Below are 20,541 nucleotides of genomic sequence, written 5' to 3'. Positions count from 1 at the left end.
GTTTGCTATTGCTGCCCAAGTGTTTGTGTGCATTTCTGTTGCCCTGATAGGCTCCCCATCTTCTAATATTATTAAATCATCAAATTGTTCATCTTAAAAAACCACATGTACATCCTAAATGCACACAATGTTTATTTGCCAACCATATAGCAATAAAATTGGAAAAATATAAAGTTGCTGTCCATTGTAGAAATAAATATGGAGAATAATGCAGCGGCATGTCTAGGTCTAGGTCATGCTGTTGTTACTGCTTTTTCCTTCCTGTGTCTTTTTTATGTGGCTCTTTCCTCAAGAAAGAAAATTTGAAAATTTGCCTTTGTATTTTTTACTTGGTTAAATTGAACTCAAATCTATTTTTTTTTTAAATATTTATTTGTATTTTTTGCAGGAAAGAGCAAGTTAGTACTTTGTATCAAAACATCAACCTTGTGGAGCCAAGACTAATCCAGCCTTATGAACATGTTATCAAGAACTTTATCCGTGAGATCAAATTCCAGAGCGCAGAGATGGAAAGCCTGGCCATTGCCGTGAAGAGGTACTGAGGCCCTTCCTCCCTGGGTGGCACATGTGGTTCTTTTGCTGGCCCCACCACCCAGGCCGCACAGGGACTGAACTGCATTGTTATGTTATGATGTGGGAGGACTTCCTGAAGCTCAGGACTCTGGAACCTCTGAATTAAGCCAGCATGAGGGCGGTTATGACAGGCATGTCTTCATAGAGCCAGCCACCAGCCCTCAGTAGGTCACTATCATCCTGTCAGAAATTCTTCAAGGCTACTGATTCCATACAGGACAGTTCACAGAGATTTGTTAGCTTATATCCAGCCACTTGAAGTAAACAGGAGCTTTTCATAGAGGCAGGCAGACTTCATTTAAGGCTGGGCCTTATTGCTGAAAAGTGTGTTACTTTGGGCAGGTTACTTAATCTTCCTGAGTCTCAGTGCCTGCATCTGGACAGTGAGGCTGTAGATCTTCACATCTTCAGGGTGTTGAGACTTAATAGGTGCTCATGGCCCCCACGTGATGGGTTCCAACAGAGTCTCTTTTCCTCTCTAGCTCTCCCCACCCAGCCTGCACTAAAAGCCTAACAGCTGCTAAACCCTTACTATCAAAGGACAGTTAACGTAAGCCATAGCTGGCTTACATAGGATATCTTACTGGTTTTAATAGCAATCCAGTGTAAAAGAATTTTTATGTGTTGTTATCCTTGTTCCCTGGAAGCAACACACTCCTTGACATGCATCAGAAAAGAGTGAATTTTGTTTGCCACAGCTCCTGGTGGGTCTGCCCCACGGTGCTTCTCACTGCTGCAAGCTCCATCAGCAGACCCCAGTCCACACCCCTGCTGGCCTCTGTCCAGAACTTATAAACAGCCTGTTACATCAGAGGCCCTCTCTCTGCGCTGGGATGCTCCTCTGTGTCTTTATTCTTTCTCTCAATATGATGAAACTATCTAGCTGACCCTTTGGAGTAATTGAATGTAATTAAAATGCGAAAAGAGAAAATCTTTTAAAATGTGGGTGCTAAATAGGTCTTTTTTTTTTAACAGACTGAGATTCATGCAAAATTTGAATTATCCATAGGAAATTTCTTATGAACATTTTCACTTTCAGACTGATTTTTCCCTTCTGCCTCCTAGAGACTTTCAATAGGGTATAGGGGGTCTTCAGAACTCCAAATTCTGTCAAGCACTGTAGACTGTGGATCAGAATCCCAGAGTTGGTCTCCTGTGGGGAGTAACTAGCAAACACACATATTGAGTATTCGTAATGTCCAGTGAATATCTTTTAAAACACACAAACTCTCATGAACACACACAAGAACAAAGACCCACACAGAGATATGTGGGGCACACACACATTCATATATAACCTCATAGCATAGTAGCATGTAAACCCCACAAATGATAAAAGAGACTGGCAATTTGTATGTTCTCATCACCAGCTAGGCTGCCCCACTGCGGTGGAGGGAGCAGGTCCGATTACATTAAGCTGTGTAGATGCTTTTCTTCTCGTCCAGTGTCAGAGACCTCACTGAGTAATTAAAATGCTACTTGTGAACATTCCCTACACTCTTAACCAAGGACCATCCATCCTCACTTCTCTTTTTGGTTGGGGAAGGGTCTTAATCTATCTTTCTGTACTTGGACCTAAAGAGTGGGTTCCCATTATTTGGGTAAGTTCCTTGACTAGGTTATGAGGGGCCTGCCCAATGCAGCATTTTACTAGGATTTAGGAATTACTGGGACAAACAGTGTGTGGTGTAGATGATGCTGATTTACTTCCTCCCGCCCTTCAAAAAAGAGATGCTAGAAGTGAGAAAGGCTGAAAGAGCACACCAGGAACAGTCCCAGGTGCCCAAATGCTTGGGACCAGATGGTTAGAAGGAAAAACTGGGGAACAAATGGTCATAACAAAGGATATGTAACTTAGTTATTGCAGTCACAACATTCACTAAAAAAAAAAAAAAAATTGCTGTGGAGATCCATAATTCCTAGACTTTAAACAGCAGGGATTTATAAACAAACTAGAACTAGCTGACTTTCCGAACTTGATTAACATAACCTTGGCATCTTGTACGGTGAGGAGGAGGTAAGCAAGAGCAGAAAACAGTAGTAAATTACTCAGTCTCTTACCTCCAACCTCCCCACCCCCACAAGCTTGTTTGGAGTTTTTTGTGGAAATTAAACTAATATACAGATTGGTTGTGAGTGAGAAAGTAAGCTGAAAGCAGTAGGATGGTGTCGGAATTCATCACACAGGAAGGCCGGAGGGCTACTCTCCAGGTACTTTTTATTAATAGCATGTCACTGGTGCATATGAATTGACTCTAAATCTCATGGTGGCTGCTTCAGGTCAGTTATAATCCAGTTGAGAAGGCCGGATATGTGCGTGTGAAAATTTAGATAATTGAACATATGTTATCTGAGAGAGGGAACAAAAAAGTAATTTTTAGGTCTAACCTGAAGCCTCAGCCACTGGAAAGTGGCAGATATCTGCTTACTAGACATTTGATAGATAAAACTCTCCTGGCCTCTTCTCCACAAAATTGTTCCATTTCTAACTTTTTGACAAATCGGTATGGTTGGTCTTTATAGAGATATGATTTATTGATTGTGTTAATGAAAGAAAGAATTTTTCTAAAGGGTAACCATATCTATATTTTAGAGCTTCATGGGATGATAAGAAATAAATAAGAAATAATTACTTCATGGGCTGATAGGAAATAATTATTGAGGTCCCTTCTTTTTTTAAATACGGACGACAGCATATCACACTTTGTTTCATACAGTAAAATTTCAAAATTGTATCCAACCATCTCTGTACCATGGAGTCTTTGGGTCCAGGGTTGTAACTCTGGAATTTATTGAGAGCCTTCCAGCAATTTGATATCTTTATCTGTTCTTTGCCACCACCTCGTTTAATAGCACTTAATCTAATTTTTCTATTTATTTAATATCTAGTTTTAATATCAATTTATACTCAAATGGTCAAATTTCCCATCTATTTGATTATGTGGAAATGGGAATATTATTTTAAATGGTGTGTTTCTCCTCATCTGTAAAATAGAGGACTTGAAGTAGATGAAGTGGAAGTTTCTCTTCACTCATATTACAAATCTAAGAGTATAATGAACAGGTGTGCATCCTCCTGAATTTCAGGGCCCACGACAATACAGCCATGCAGTTGAGTGAGATGGAAGAGGAAATGGATCAGAGGATTCAGGCTGCGGAACACAACACGAGGAAAGATGTGAGTGTGTGGGATTAAACCATTCCTTGACAGATCCTTATGGGGCACCTGTTATGCATGGACCCTGGGGTACCTGTAGGCGCAGAAGCCCAGGTTCCCACAGCGACTCTCAATAAAGGCACTTCTGAGGTGGTGGCTTTTGTCATGGGTAGAATAAGGAGAGAGAGAGAGAGAGAGAGAGAGAGAGAGAGAGAGAGAGAGAGAGAGAGAGAGATACAGCAGGGGAAGGATGGGGCCAAAAGAGAGGAGGAAGGAGCACAGGGACAGTGGTGATGGAGCATGGTGGTGGGACAACTATGGGACTCCGCCTGAGGGGAGAAATAAAATGCTCTCAAAAATGAAAATGATGTAAGGAAATAAATATAAAAAATATAAAAAATAAACAAACACCTATTCATGTAAATAAAGGGATAATTTCAAGTAGCCACAAGTTCAGTAAAGAAGTCCACGTGTGCTAGCCAGTGAATGGGAGAGGAGCAATAATGAATAGACTAGTTCATCAGTGCGCTGCCATCCTCTATCACAGCATAGCTCCACGTGATGTGAGTATGCAGGTTTCACTTGGTGGTTTTACTCAGAAGTTCTGTATATCTAATTATTTGGTTATTTCCACCATCCCTTTGCTCCTTCCCTGTGTAGAAGAAGACTTAGTATCAGTCTCAATTAGTCATAGTGTTTCTTATCTACATGATTTTGTAGAGCCTAGGTAGAGCAACACAATCTTTTTTTTTTTTTAATCTTTTAGGAAAAACGCAAAGCTGAGGAAGCCCTCAGTGATCTCAGACGTCAGTATGAGGCAGAAGTAGGAGACCTGCAGGTGACGATAAAGAAACTCAAAAAGGTTGGTATGCATCAAGCTTGACTTTTATGAGTAGCTCCAGCATGTCAGTGTGTCTAATCATTAGCTGCCAAAAACCCCTGGAATCATATTGAAGCAAGATAGGATCAGACTGCAGTACCAAATTGGATTCCTTGGAAATACTATTTTTTAAAGGGCCATGAGTTCCTTCTTTTGTTTCCAAGGTCAACCTATATTTTGCATGGATCTAATACATATTTCTGATCCCTTGAACAGTTGTCTACCAAACCCCAGGTTTTTTCTCTTTAGTCTCCAGCAATCAGGTGCCCTGAAATCCAACAATTTCAGTGGCCTGTCTGTTCTATGCCAGCCGGGCACTCTCTTTCCTGGTCGTGGATCTCTGTATCTCTATCCCTGACTTGCTGAAAGGTAATTGGTAGGTTTCAATGAACAGTGATTAAATGAATTGAATATTCCCTTCTACATAGAAAGTTCTAGATCTAGAGGCTCTTTGATTAGTAGGAGGTGGAGGAAAAAAACTCAATGAAGTGTGAACAAAGGTATGATTAGGTTTTAACCTTTGCTCTATTTAGTTTCTACTGAGTAGGGTCCCTTTTACCTGATGTTGTGTTGGCTGAGCTAGCTCTGGATCAAGGAGGCAAGAAAGGGAGGATTTTGCCACTTTTTTGCTATCAGTACCTTTTCACTACAGATTTCAAGCTACCAAGTTGACACCATGGGTGCAGGGTTAGGAAAGAGATGCTTAAAATAGTCATTCACTTGCTGTTGCAAGTTGGCTCCAACCTAGTACTGGACACACGTATTGTTATGTGGATTGTCTCCATAATTAATGAAAATGTCTTAGCTAAAATGAATATGAACACTTAAAAAATAATCATCTCTGAAGGCGGCATTGTGAATCTGGACACATTACTTTGCCTCCTTGGTGGTTCATATAACTGTAATGCTCTTTCCAGTGTTTATATTCAATGAGAGTAAGTGATGATTAACCATATTTGATAGGCTGTTGCAGTTTAAACCTCTAGAATGATTAAGAACTCTCCCTAATAGCCTTGGGAATTATTATCAACTTTACATCTGATTTCCACAGGTCATTAGGCCATACATACTTTGCTTGTGTTATCGCATTTGAATGAACAAATAACTTGTTTTTGCCAGAGTCACAGATTCTCCTGGTCACTGTCCTTATTTACATGGCATCCCAAATCCTCAGACTAAGGGAATGTATGCAAGAAGAGAGTAGATTCTTACCCTGATACAGCAAATGCTGAAGACCAAATGGGCACCCAACATCGAGATTCAGGAGTGCTGAGACCTGAGTCCTCAAAGGCACTGTGCCAGGCTCTGCCTGTTGTGCCTGGGACAGTTGGCTTCCTCTTTATGATCTTTTGTTTTTCATCTCTGAAATGGGATTAATAATAAACTATCATCTTAACCTTAATATCTAATACTTTATTGAGTGTAGTTTATTAAGCTCTTTTATATAATTAAAAAAATAGAATTCTCAAATTTGTACTGAGGAAGGTGTAAATATCCTACTTCACAGAAGAGGATACTGAGTTCCAGAGAGGTTTAAGAACTTGCTCAAAATCATTCTGCTGACAAGCAATGGTGTGGTCTCACAACATAGTTTGTGCTTTCTCACTTATTCCAGACTCCCTGCCTCTTGAAGGGGTTGTTCAGCAAGAGAATAAGAGATAACGTGTGTGAGAGTAAATTACAGACTGTAAAGAACTACAAACTTGGCAAATTTATTAAAGTTGCCTTCACCTTATGCCACTGATTCTGAGAAACTCATATTTTCTCACAGCTTTACTTCCTGAAATTGGTGTGCATCTTAAAATTGATGGTTCATCTCAGTGACAGTGATAGATGAGTCAGTCATGACATAGTGGGGTGGAAGCCTTTGGTTGATCACATCTAATAAGATGAATAAAGTCTAGTGTTAAAGTACTTAGATTTGGACTTGGACTTGGTGAAATATGGGTGTATATTTTGATCAATGCTTAATTATTCAATCACCGGACATCCACAAATCACCCTGGGGATATAACTATTTGTAGGAAAGACATTTTTGTTGTCTGTGTTATAGATTCTTCTGAGCCACTTTAGTTCTGGAAATATTAATAAATCAACCAACAAGCAAAATTTATGTATGTATTTATATAGTTTTGTGTTTGTATGTTTCTAGCTTCATATCATACTTAAATTTTATTGCTTTTAGTCACTTTATAAGCATATTTTCAAATAACCATGAAGAGAGCATAGGTGAATCTAACACTAACTTTACTCTTAAAAATCTTAGACTGTAGAATTTATTACAACTAAACCCCCACTCCAAAGAATTCTATAAGAAGTCCTAAAGCCAAAACCAACAGAGGAATGAACAAGAAGAAAGAATAAAGCGAGGAATAAAATCACAAAGAAGACAATGTGGAAAATACAGATGCCAACATATCAATATTAATTCTAAATGTAAATGGATTAAACTCATCAATAAAAAGACACAGAGTAGCAGGCTGGATTAAAAAACAAAATCCAACCTTCTACTGTCTCCAGGAAACTCATTTAATCACGAAAGATAAACATAAACTGAAAGTAAAAGATTGGAATACAACCCTACAAGCAAATGGACCAAAAAAGAAGGCAGAAACAGCTATACTTATATCAGATGAAATAGACTTCAAATTAAAAAAAGGTAAAAAGAGACAAAGATGGACATTACATTATGATAAAGGGGACAATACACCGGGAAGAAATAACACTCATCAACATATACTCACCAAATGAAGGAGCACCAAAATATATTAGACAATTATTATCAGCTCTGAATACAAACATTAAAAAAAATACATATATAGCGGGAGACTTCAACACCCCACTCTCACCAATGGAAAGATCAATGAGACAAAAAATGAACAAAGACACTAGAGCCCTAAATAAAGACATAGAACTCGTGTACTTAACAGACATCTATAGGACACTGCACCCAAAAAAAATCCAAGTACACATTTTTCTCAAGTGTGCATGGATCATTCTCCAGAATCGATCACATACTGGGCCACAAGACAAACATCAGCAGATACATGAAGATCAAAATCATTCCAACTATCTTCTCTGATCATAAAGGCATCAAGCTAGAAATAAATCATGAAAAGAAAACAAGGAACCCTTCCATTTCATGGAGATTGAAATCCACACTACTGGAAGAACACTACTAATGAGGAGATCAAAGAAGAAATTAAAAAATACTTTAAGTTGAACAAGGAGGACACCACTTTCAGAATGTATGGGATGCAGCAAAAGCAGTAATAAGAGGAAAATATATAGCAATACAGGCTCACATCAAGAAAAAAGAAAGAACTCAAAGAAACAACCTAATCTCACATCTCAAAGAGCTAGAAAAAGAACAACAAAAAAGCCCTAAAGCCAGTAGAAGAAAGGAAATAATAAAAATCAAAGCAGAAATAAATGAAATGGAAATTTAAAAAAATCCAAAAGATCAATGAAGCCAAAAGTTGGTTCTTTGAAAAAATAAACAAAATAGACAAAACTCTAGCCAGGCTCACAAAGAAAAAATGGGAGCAAACACACATAAATAGGATTATAAATGAAAGAGGAAAAATCACAACAGACTCAGTAGAAATCAAAAGAATAATCAGAGATCACTGTGAACACTTATATGCAAACAAATTCAACAACCTAGAAGAGATAGACAAATTTCTAGAACAATATAATCACCCAAAGCTGGACAAAGAAGAGATAGAACAACTAAACAGACCAATAACAAGCAGCAAAATAGCAGTAATCAAAGCACTCCTCCAAAACAAAAGCCCAGGTCCAGATGGCTTCACAAATGAATTCAACCAAATATTCAGCAGTGTATTAGTGCCTACCCTACACAAACTCTTTCAAAAAATTGAAAAAGAAGGAATACTACCAACAAATATGTTCTACGAAGCCAACATTACACTAATACCAAAACCAAACAAAGACAGCACAAAAAAAGAAAATTATAGGCCAACTCCCTAATGAACACTGATGCAAAAATCCTCAACAAAATCCTTGCCAACCGAATCCAACAATGCATCAAAGGGATAATATACCACGATCAAGTGGGATTCATCTCAGGTGCATAAGGATGGTTCAACATACGAAAATCGATCAGTGTAATCCAGCACATCAACAAAAAGAAAAATAAAAACCATATGATCATATCAATAGATGCTGAGAAAGGATTTGACAAAGTCCAACATCCATTTGTGATGAAGGCCCTTGCAATACTTGGGATAGAAGGAACATACCTTAACATGATAAAAGCCATGTACGACAAACCCACTGCCAATATTATTTTCAATGGTGAAAAGCTGAACCAAATGGAGAGCCCAGAAATAAAACCACACTTTTATGGATTACTGATCTTTGACAAAGGAGCAAGAACATGCAATGGAACACGGATTGTTTGTTCAATAAATGGTGCTGGGAAAACCAGACCACCACACGCAAAAAAAAAGAAACTAGACCACTACCTCTCACCGTGCACAAAAAATCAACTCAAAGTGGATAAGAGAACTGAACATAAGACCTGAAACCATAAAATATATGGAAGAAAATATAGGTAAAACACTACAAGACATACATCACAATAACATCTTTAAAGACTCATCACCCAAAGCAAAGATAGTGAAGGAAAAGATAAACAGCGGGGACTACATCAAACTGAAAAGCTTCTCAACAAAAACAAAATAAACAATCCAGTCAAGAAATGGGCAGAAGAACTTAAAAGACATTTCTCCAAAGAGGAAATGCAAATGGCCAACAGGCATATGAAAAAATCTTCAACATCCCTTATAATCAGGTAAATGCAAATCAAAACCACATTGAGATACCACCTTACGCTGGTAAGAATGGCACATATCAAAAAAACAAGCAACAACAAATGTTGGTGAGGATGTGGTGAAAAAGGAACTCTCCTACATGGCTGGTGGGAGTGCAAACTGTTCCAACCACTATGGAAAGCTGTCTGAGGTTCCTCTGTCTGCTAAAAAATGGAGCTACCATATGACCTAGAAATTCCACTCCTAGGGATCTATCCAAAGGACACAAAAACATTGATTCAAAAGAACACCTGTGCCCCTATGATTATTGCAGCACTGTTTACAATAGAAAAAACCTGGAAACAACCCAAATGCCCACAAATAGATGACTGGATCAAGAAGATGTGGTATATATACACAATGGAATATTATTCAGCAATCAAATAAGATAAACTCATGTCATTCACAGCAACATGGATGGAACTAGAAGGAATTATGCTCAGTGAAATAAGGCAGAAGAAAAAAGAAAAATATAAGATGGTTTCACTTATAGCAGGAATACAGGGGAACCAAATGAGACATCAGTGTAAAAAATTAATAACAGTACAGGGGCCTCCCCAGTGGCGCAGTGGTTGAGTGCTGGGTTGCGAAGCTGCCCGCAGCCTCTGCAGTGCCGGTTTGATCCCTGGCCACTAGGTGAGGGTCCCACATGGCACGCAGACCTCTCGGGCCATGCTGCACCCCCCAGCAGTGTACCTCATCATTCTGCCTATTCTGCTCTCCACTCTGGCTCTGGTGAATTCTCTCACCCTCCTGTGCTTCTGACTGTACCCAGTGCTTGTATAAATAAATAAATCTTTAAAAAAAATAACAACAGTACAAAACACAACAAAGCAAAAACAGACAATTATAAACCAGAGACATCCTGCAGGGGAGGAGGAGGGAGAGGGATCAGAGGGAGGGAGGGAGGAGCACAAGGGACTGAGGTGATGGTGCACGGGTGCATTGGTGAAGGAAACTCTATGGGGACTACACCTGAGGGGGTGGGGGGAGCAAATATTGTTTAAAAATGAACAATGATGTAAAAAATAAAATTAATTAAAAAAATTTTAGAAAGACTGAAAATTAAAACAAATAAAAAAAAATCTTAGACTCTAGTAAGAGAGGTCGGGCATTGATAGTTATAATACAGCATAGAAAGTTCAGATAAAGTTCTAGGAGAATTTAAAGGTTCAGATTCAAATGCAACAAAATGAAAACAAATGATTCTTGGATTGCTTAATAGTTGGATGGTTTCTGAAAAGGGCATTTCAGTTGTTCAAAGAAAATTTATTAAACAATAAAATCCCTTTTGAAATGCTTAAATTATTTAAGCAGACTTTCAAATCATTTTGAAGTATATGTAGTTTAATTATTTACAAAGTTGTGTGATGTTGAAAATTGAAGACTTCTAGAATTTCTATGTCTATATGCAAGGATATTTCTGAACTTAACTGAATTCATTCAGTGTGAGCTTATTAAAACACTTTTATTTGATCTTTCAGCTGGAAGAACAATCCAAACATATATGTCAAAAAGAAGATGTGGCTGCATTGAAGAAAAAAATTTATGACTTATCAATGGTAAGAATTATTACTTTCAGAAATGTATTTTCAGTCAGACTACTATTTCCTTTTGTTAGTACATTTCTATATAGTTCAATTTTCTAAAATATGTTTAAAACACTTGACCGATGGTGGACACCTCTTCCATTCTTGATTATTTCCTTTGGAATTTCATGTTAATGGGAAGAAGACAGACTCACTGATGTGCTTTGTCCACTGTCTTGAACTGGAAGGCTCCAATGATTTTTTTTTTCTTTTAAGAAAAATAGAAATTTCCTAACTACAATGGTTAATATTTAAATGCAAAACTTAAATATGTCAGGTCAGGTGGTAGGATGGAGCCAGGCTACATGGTACTAGATACTGTCAGTTCTTGAGAATGTTTATCAGTAGTTTCATAGTGCTCATTAAATAAAACAGATGTTTAAGTGTTTAGTCTCAGGTTTAAGTGTTTATGTTTTAACATATTAAAGAATATCACGATAAACTGTTGACATGTAGTTTAGCACCAAATGTCAAGTATTTAAAAAAATTTAAAAAACAACTGTGAGGATTTTGATTTTTGACTCTTTAATAATTTACAATAATTTCAAATTACTTTGCTTTGAAAATTAGCTCTTTGAATACCAAGGTTTGAAGGCTTCTAAAGGGGGAGCTTTTGTGTTGAAGATTCCCAAATCTAAAGGCCTGCATTATCCCTGTTCTCTAGGAAAATCAGAAAGTTAAGAAAGATCTTTTAGAAGCACAGACAAATATAGCCTTTCTTCAGAGTGAACTAGATGCTTTGAAAAGTGATTATGCTGATCAGACTCTGAATTCTGAAAGGTATGATACTTCATATCTTATTTTTTGGTTTGAGTGAAATGTTTATTTAGAGGGCCATTCATGGGAATAAAACTCAGCTATACACTAAAGGTTGTCTATTAACTTTGCTTTCTAAGGATTTCACTTTCAGTGTCACTTTCCTAGTGTTTTTAATTTTTTTAAACAAACAGATTAATTAGTTTCATTATTGGCTGCTTAAGATAGTACAGGGCTTAATAAATGTTTGAATTAACTGGGAGCAGAAAATATACGCAAAGTTGATGTCAAGAGTCAGTGCTAATTAAAGTGCTTTGAAGGTAATATTCCTGACCCTACAATATAAGAAAAGGGAAAAGTAGCCATCTTAGGTATTCAATTTACTTTCCTGTGTTTTAGTTTTGCAGTATGGTATTAATAAGAACACACACACATATATTTGTATACGTATACATAGATACTTAAGGATCTGTAAATAGACAATGAATATGTATGCAAACATAGAATACACACTATGTATATCCATATATGCATACAAAATAAATACATTTGCATATATGCATATTAACATCTGTGTATATATATCCATATCAATATATACATACATGTACATTTGGGAAAAACATCTTTTTTTTATTTGCAAACAAACAAAAAATGTGAAGAAGAGAAGTATTTATTAAGTCCTTACTCTAAACAGGTCCCTGAGCTAAACAAGGAGTTAAGAGTGTGGAGTATGTGAAAAAGGAAAAACAAGGTCTCTGCTCTGTTCTTTGAAAACCTCAAATTTATTTGGAACATTACAGATTTAAACACTCTAGGAACTAAACTATGTCAGAAACAAGACCACCAGTAGTGTCATGCTCTGGGTTAACTGCCATGTGATAGCAGACAATGTTTTTAGTTTAAAAAAGGGAGAAAAAACTTTATTAAAGAGGAGACACATGAGGTGAGATTGGGAGGTGGGCTAGTTTATGTTGGGAAAGGGAACACGGGCGACATCAGCTACTAATTAGTTAAATTAAAGCAATTAATGAATGGCGTTGCCATCTGCCTAGCACTCTCCTTAGCATTTCACTAGCACTGACTCTTCAACCCACAAAATATTCTACAAATTGGGGACTTTCATTATCCCCATTTCATGGATGGGAAAAGAGAGTCTCAGAGATGTTCCAAGTGAGGCATAAGCAAAGAAGTGGCAGGAACACAGAAAGGGTAAGTCTGAGTTTGGGGAACAGTGGTAAGATCATAGGATAAAAAAAAAATGTATATATAGGGCCTCCCTGGTGGTGCAAGGGTTAAGACACGACCTATGAAGCTGTCCACAGCCACTGAAGCACAAGTTCGATCCCTGGCCAGGGAGCTACCCACATGGCGCAGCAGACCTCTCCTGACTCGCCTGCTGCTTCCTACTCTGTCTCTGGTGAATCCTGTCACCTCCCATGCTTCTGGCTTCTACCCCAGTTCTTGTGTGCATAAATAAATAAATCTTTTTAAAAGATGTATATATATACACTGTATATATATTGAGCACCATTGTATATATATTGAGCACCTTTCAGAATACAATGTGTATATATATATTATATATATATATACACATTGTGTGTATATATATATATGCATGTATATGTACGTGCATATATATATATATATTCTGAAAGGAAAGATGAAACATTAAAAAAAAGTTAAGTTTAAAGAGTAGTTTAAGACTATACTATAAGGACCCAGAACTTTTTTTTTTTAAGATTTATTTATGCATACAAGAATTGGGGTACAGGCCAGAGCTATGAGAGGTGAGAGGATTCACCAGAGACAGAGCAGGGAACAGAACAGGCAGAGTGACTGAAATACACTGCTGAGGGGAGCAGCAGGCGAGACAGGAGAGGTCTGCTGCACCATGTGGGTAGCTTCCCAGCCAGGGGATTGAACTCATGCTGCAGTGACTTCGGACAGTTTCATAGGTTGCATCTTAACCCCTTGCGCCACCAGGGAGGCCCAGGACCCAGAACTTTTTACTAAGGATCTTAAGTTCCTGCAAACAATAGGGAGGGCTTCAAGGGAGTGAATGGATGGATGATTTTGAACAAAATTTGATAACCTGAATTTTGGAAAGCTGGTGATGGGATTTGTTTGCTTAGAAATGGGCTGGAGGTGGGTGGCAAGTGTTCTCAGTAGATCTTTTGAAGAGGAGGACAGGGCTTCATAGTAGAGTATCAGAAATAAATCACTGAGTGTTAGTTCATGATGAACTGAAAAAGCCTGGTCTGGGGAATCCCTCTGTAGTTTAGGGGGAGTAGAGACAAGAGAACAGAATTAGTGACAAGGAGAGAAGAAGGAATCATAAGAAAGACAAATAGCTATGGTTGGGATTGTATGAAGCTTGCACTGAACAGAGAAGGGTCAGAGGTGAAGCTTGCACTGAACAGAGAAGGGTCAGAGGTGAGAAAGCGAATTGGACTGGAGGGGCTGATAATGAGCTTGTGGAAAGGGAGGGTGCTTAGCATGAGCTCTCTAGTTCCAGTGCTGAACAGAACCAGGTCAGTGGGGTGTGGACAGAAGTGCCGTGGGTGCTGAGATGGGATGAGGGTGTTGGTATGCTTATGGGGTCACAGGAAGAGAGATGATTGCTGACACACAGAAAAACCCAGCAAAAGCCCAGGGAGACAGAAAAGCATGGCCAAGGACATGCATCTTTGAAACAGGTGAATAATGGTCTGGGAGGGTAAGTGCAGAGGAAGGAGCAGCCAAACAACAAATTCTCATTCAAACATAAAATATAATTTTACAGGGATCTGCAAATAATCCGAGAGTACACGGAAGATCGAAATAGTCTTGAGAGGCAAATTGAAATACTCCAGTAAGTTCCATATAAAATGCTCATCACATTTTGCATTTTACTTATTTTCTTGTTAATAAAACAAGTGCCACATACAACACAAGTTGCCAGTTTCTGAAGCCCGGGTTCTTGGGTCCACATGTATTTCTTCTCACCCTGGTGCATTCAGCACATACATGCAGTTTTCTGATGCTTTTAATCCTAAAGAAACTATTCAAATCCAGAAAATAGAGTCTAATTCTCTAAAAATCCTTGCCAGCCAGGCTATGTGTCTGTGTGTTTTCACTGTACCCCTGTGAAGACAGCACCCTAAACTCGAGACACTTTCCTGCAGCTGGGTACACTGTGGGGTGTCGGCCTCAGGACCTCCCCTGTCACAGGCATTTTTCCTCAATTTACTGTGCTTCAGTAGAGGTGCATTATTTTTTGTCTGTTTGTTTGCTTCTGACCCCACTGGAAATGCTGTACCTTCTCTCTTCATCTCATAACTAAGTTGCAGTAATTCCATCCTCTAAGAGTCTTCCCCACAAAACCATCCCCACCCCACATCTTTCTCTCCTTTTTCCTACAGTATTTTCTTCAGGGTTCTGTGCCCCCATGTGAATTATAGTCAGGCTTGACAAATTGATTTTTGTCATTCTTGAATGTGTTGCATCTTATGTGTGCTTTTTTTGTAGCTATGATGTGCTACAATAATGTGTTCATTCATTTATTCATTCAGCAGTTCTCATTCAACACCTTGTGTGGGTCAGATGTTACAGAATCTGAGGGTAGAGTGGCAAGTAGGAGAAAAGTTCTCCTTCCTTGTGGGGTTAGTCTAGGGAAAGATGGAAATTCATCAATAGTTATGGAAATATAAAATGACAAATGAATGAGGTGAGCAAAGAAAAGAAATGTGTCCGCTAAGGGCATATAATAGAAACTTCTTCCTAGCCAGAAAGGTCTAGGAAGCCTTCCTGGAGGAGGCAACATTGATCTGAGATCTAAAGGATGAATAAAACTTAATTAGGAAAGATTGATCACTCTATAAGGCAGAGTCTAAGCCCTGATTTTATAGAGGAGGTTGCCAAGACTCTGACAGATAAAGTGACTTTTGTAGGACAAAAAGTAAGTGCCTGATTTAGGATTTGAAATCAGTGTTGGCATCACAGCCTGTGACTGGTTCATGACATTGTCTGGTTGGGACAGCATCGAGTCATGAAAGATGCAGATGCAGATGTGGGAGAAGCACGCCACACTCGGCCTGGCTGCCAGGACAGAGAGCAGCTTGGGGGCTGGCAGGTTCAGCTGTTTCGGAAGCAGAGATGGGCTACCTGAGGGAGAAGTGGGTTACCCTGGGTAGTTCATTCCCTCTCACATGCCTTGAAATCTTTAGAGAAAGTTGGGGATACATCAGTTACATCACTTCTAGTGATCGGTTATGATCTATTTTATGAGGTTTGATGGGAAATGGTAGAAAGTTGCAAGAAGTGGTAAATCCATGTTCTAAATCATACAGCATGAAAAGAAAGTAGTGCATTTACCCCCGCAAAATTCTTCCTTATCTGCTTATGTCTTTGATTTTGTCCATAGAACAGCTAACCGGAAACTGCATGACAGCAATGACGGCCTCAGGAGTGCCCTGGAAAACAGTTACAGCAAGTTAAACAGATCGCTGGTATGCAGTATAACTTTATGTTACTTTTGCTCTTTCTTGTGGTACTGAAAACCTGTGGTTTTGGAAGAGAATTTCATGTAGATCCTTGTAATAATGAGAAGCTGTTCTTTATGCTAAAAGGAGACAGCATTTTTCCAAATTAAAAAATATGCTACCTCTGTGCAGAGACCGACACCTAGATGTTAGCCAACTCTTTTGTTCCATGTTCTAGAAAACTGGAGAAAGATGTATAGATGTGACATGTGTCTTGGAAGAGTTTATATTGCAGTGGGGAGTTCAGACATGCACCGATGGTAGTAACAAGAAAGAGAGGGACATGCCACAAATATAATGTTGCCCTGCTGAGAGGAGGGAGAGGTGTCTCTGAATAGGAGTGTTGTAGGCACATCAAGTGCTCTTTATTAAGAGTGAGTTTATCAGAGTGGAGGCTTGGATTTTCAACCCATCAACAGAAACAAGCTAGGCCCCATTTAAAATTTTGAGGACATGTGGGAGAAAACCTCTTTTCTCACTGTTGGAGGTCAACTTCTATTGTGGAGTTCCAGTGCTGTAGCTTTGTGTATAGGTGAAAACACTAACTCATCACTAAGTCAACTTGTGGTTCAAGAAGAGACAAATCTAAAAACGTTGGTATTGCAAGGTCATGGCAAATCTGGTGAACCAGGAGGCCCCCTTATGACTTCTGCCATATGGTTTGGGCTTAAGATACGAGAAGAGAGTATCATGGGAAGTCCTGTTGTTGTAGATTTTTCTTGATTTTCATGCTCATATTTGCTCATGTGAGATTCCAAAGTTTTAACTAGTATGCTACAGTTTAACATCTATCTATCTGTCTATCTATCTAATATTTTATATGTAGTACCTATATAAATCAAATGTTAACATGGAATAACATGATACTACTTATGTATTACAGCGTGTAAATAATACATCACCAGGGAATACAATTTCTAGGAGCAGTCCCAAATGTAATGGTCAGTCTCCTCACACTCTGGGCTATGACAGGTATGTTAGCACCTGCTTTTTGCTTGAATTCTGTATCAAAGTTAAAGGAAAGTAAATTTTCTTAGTGTTGAATTATTTATGTTGGGCACTAATTTCTATTTTCTACTATCTTGTTTTAAATTTATGAAACATGAAGCTTATAAAGATTAAAGTGAAAATATTTCAGAGGGCAAATTGATTTCTTTATGATGTCATCAAATTTGGCTTTATGAATCTCACCTTTACCTCATCCCTAATCATGTCTTGTTTCTTAGAAGTGGACTCAGTGTGAGGTTTCAGGGAACTAGTGACACCATGGTATGTGATGTTGCAGAATGTGAGGTATCTGATGTTGAGACTTGGCCTAATCCGTAAATGTTTAATAGTTCAGCACACTGTTATGTAAACTATGTTCAAGGAAAAGGAAACTTTCTTTTTCTCCCTCAAATTTTATTGTCTTGGGCCTTCCCGGTGGCGCAGCGTTTGAGCGCTGGGTTGCGAAGCTGCCTGCGGCCTCTTCGGCGCCGGTTCGATCCCCGGCTGCTCCCCGGCCACCAGAGGAGGGTCCCACATGGCGCGCAGACCTCTCCTGCCGCCTGCTGCTCCCCTCAGCAGTGTACTTCGGTCCTTCTGCCTGCTCTGCTCCCCGCTCTGGCTCTGGTGGATTCTCTCACCCTCCCGCACTTCTGACTGTACCCAGTGCTTGTATAAACAAAACAAACAAACAAATAAATAAATAAAAATAAAATAAAACATGCCTCGATAAAAAAATTTTATTGTCTTGCCAGAATTTTACATAACTCTATAATTTGGGGTGTGCAACATCCCCAACCCGCACATGTGCACCTGCTTCACCTCTCCTCCCCCAGGGCTCAGTGTCAGTGTCCTGTCATCTTCCCTCCTCAATCCTCTTCTAAAAGGAAACTTTCAAAATAAATAGAAATATGGATAGTGCATGTTGTGAGTTTCTGTATGGAAGGAATTACAGAGGCTTATCAGAAGTAAGAATTAGCCCTATTTTTAAAATTACATTTATTTATCTATCTCTTAATATTTTTGTTCATTTTTGGACAGTATTTGACTTCTCCCTTCAGGTGTAGTCCCCATAGGTCTCCCACCACCACAGCACCCATGACCCATCACCCCCAGTCCCTTGTGCTCTTCCCTTCCCTGTTTTGACCCCTCCTGGCAAAGGTGAGAATGTCAGGCATTGGGATTGCTCTGCTGTCTGACTATTGCCTGTGCTGTCCTAGCATTGAGTGTCCTCCTGTAACGTGGACTTCTCCTTTGCCACCAGGTCATCCCGCTCTTCCTATGTGGATGAGGACTGTGACTCATTGGCCCTCTGTGATCCTATGCAGAGGATGAATTATGAAGTTGACAGCCTGCCTGAGAGCTGCTTCGACAGTGGCTTGTCTACCCTGAGAGATTATAATGAGTATGATTCGGAGGTGGAATACAAGCACCAGCGGGGATTTCAGAGGTCACACGGCACACAGGAGAACTTTGGGGGTGATGCTTCAGATACAGATGTAAGCCCCAGAAATCATTGCTCTCCTGGGCCTTATCTCTGATAGAAATCTGTCACCTTGACTGACTGCTGTCTGCTTTGGGACTCCATCTGAAAGGTCACAAATATGAAGCATACTCAGTAGAATTTTTTTTTCCCCACAAAGTTAGGGAGAAATTCTCACAGATCGTTGTGAGGGCCCCTCCTTTCCATAATAGCATCAACTATATATTTAAATTTAGATTTTTCTTCTCATCAATCCATGATGTACATGTATAATATAATGACTCTTATTTAAATAGTTTTTTAATGACTTTTTTTTTTTTTAAAATAACAGGTACCTGATATTAGGGATGAGGAGACATATGGTTCAGACGGTGTGGCTTCTATCTTAGACTGGAAGCCCCAGGGTTCTGTTAGCGAAGGCAGCGTCGTTAGTTCTTCCAGAAAGCCCATCTCAGCACTTTCACCACAGGTAAGTGGTTTCTCTTTGTTCCACAAAAGCTACTTTTCTGCCATATTATTTATTAGTTAAAAAAAAAACAACCTTGATACTGCCTTTGTCACCCACTGTGACTTTTTTTCTACTAGACAGACATAGTAGATGACAACCAGAAATCTTCTAGCTCACAGAAGGCTTACAAGATTGTACTTGCTGGGGATGCTGCAGTGGGGAAATCTAGTTTCCTCATGAGACTTTGCAAGAATGAATTTCGAGGGAATACAAGTGCCACCCTTGGTATGGATCCTTTTTCAGTCGGTGACAGCAAAATGCCTTTGTTAGCTTGTGCTTACCTTCTTTAGGCATTACATGCACAGATGCACACCTGTCTGTCTCTGTGTGTCTGCCATGTTTTAGAAGGGTACTCTTCTGTTTTGGCCAACTTTATAGCAGGAGGACTGACACAGGACAGAGAATTGTGCTCAGTCAGATCAACCAAACTGACTTCAGAGTTGAAGGTAGTGATTCATTTAGGGACCAAACATATCTGAGTCCTATTAGAGCCAGATATTAATAAGCCAAATAACCCAAATCTCAGCTGTGGGGAACTTATAGTTCTAAGGAGGGAAATGAATGAAAAATTTTAAAAATGAGAGAAAGCCTTTTTGATAGGTATTGTGTGATATTGATAAAGTGACATCATTGACAACTGGTTTGCCATTATGGATGCTCCTTCCTCCACAGAAATGCAAAATTAATACCTCCAGAACAAGGAAATAAGTATTATACTGATTTCCCAAATTTGCATAATAATCAATGAGAGGAGTTGAAGACATGCAAATTATCATTTATTTTTCTTCAGCTACAGAGTTCTTTTTTGATAACCTGAAATATTAGAACAGATTGATTACCCTCTTCTCAATGGCGTAATGGCATCTTTGTAAATGTGTGCTTCTCTGTTATACCCTTTAAGATAACAAAGCTGAAAGGTCACTACAATTTGATTAATAAAAAGTGCAGAGTTTGGTTCAGTCGCCTGGGGGTATGGCATGTCTGCATATTATATGCTTTTCCATGCACACATACTCATACATGTACACACAGTACACACACACAGGTATAGCTGAGCTCCTCTAATTATGAGCACATAGAACATAGATTTTCATTTTGTTTATAATCAAATTCCTCCCAAGTCAGCCAGCCTGTGGTTGGTGCATCCTTGCGCATCTGTGGCCTGACGTGTGACTAGTGTCTGAAGGTCGCTCTCTTTAAAGACCATGTTCTGCCTCTCTACCTTGCTGTGCTTTGAGTTGTTGGCT

The 20,541-nt window shown here is 39.0% G+C and overlaps 1 protein-coding gene across 1 annotated transcript in view; it reads left to right on the top strand.

Annotated features, from left to right (window-relative positions):
- Nucleotides 1-20,541, top strand: part of RASEF (RAS and EF-hand domain containing) — a gene marked incomplete at both ends in the record, with an annotated part of 54,423 nt that overhangs the window by 22,705 nt on the left and 11,177 nt on the right. Inside the window, 11 exons of the mRNA XM_084238290.1 lie at nucleotides 389-535; nucleotides 3,661-3,751; nucleotides 4,497-4,592; nucleotides 10,933-11,010; nucleotides 11,702-11,817; nucleotides 14,582-14,650; nucleotides 16,202-16,286; nucleotides 17,203-17,291; nucleotides 18,568-18,802; nucleotides 19,118-19,255; nucleotides 19,372-19,519. Coding sequence (XP_084094416.1) covers nucleotides 389-535; nucleotides 3,661-3,751; nucleotides 4,497-4,592; nucleotides 10,933-11,010; nucleotides 11,702-11,817; nucleotides 14,582-14,650; nucleotides 16,202-16,286; nucleotides 17,203-17,291; nucleotides 18,568-18,802; nucleotides 19,118-19,255; nucleotides 19,372-19,519 — 1,292 coding nt within the window. The remainder of the gene's footprint in view (nucleotides 1-388; nucleotides 536-3,660; nucleotides 3,752-4,496; nucleotides 4,593-10,932; nucleotides 11,011-11,701; nucleotides 11,818-14,581; nucleotides 14,651-16,201; nucleotides 16,287-17,202; nucleotides 17,292-18,567; nucleotides 18,803-19,117; nucleotides 19,256-19,371; nucleotides 19,520-20,541) is intronic.

Source organism: Talpa europaea (assembly GCF_964194135.1).
Source record: "Talpa europaea genome assembly, chromosome: 7".
NCBI lineage: Eukaryota > Metazoa > Chordata > Mammalia > Eulipotyphla > Talpidae > Talpa > Talpa europaea.
This window is presented reverse-complemented; position numbering and strand designations above follow the sequence as displayed.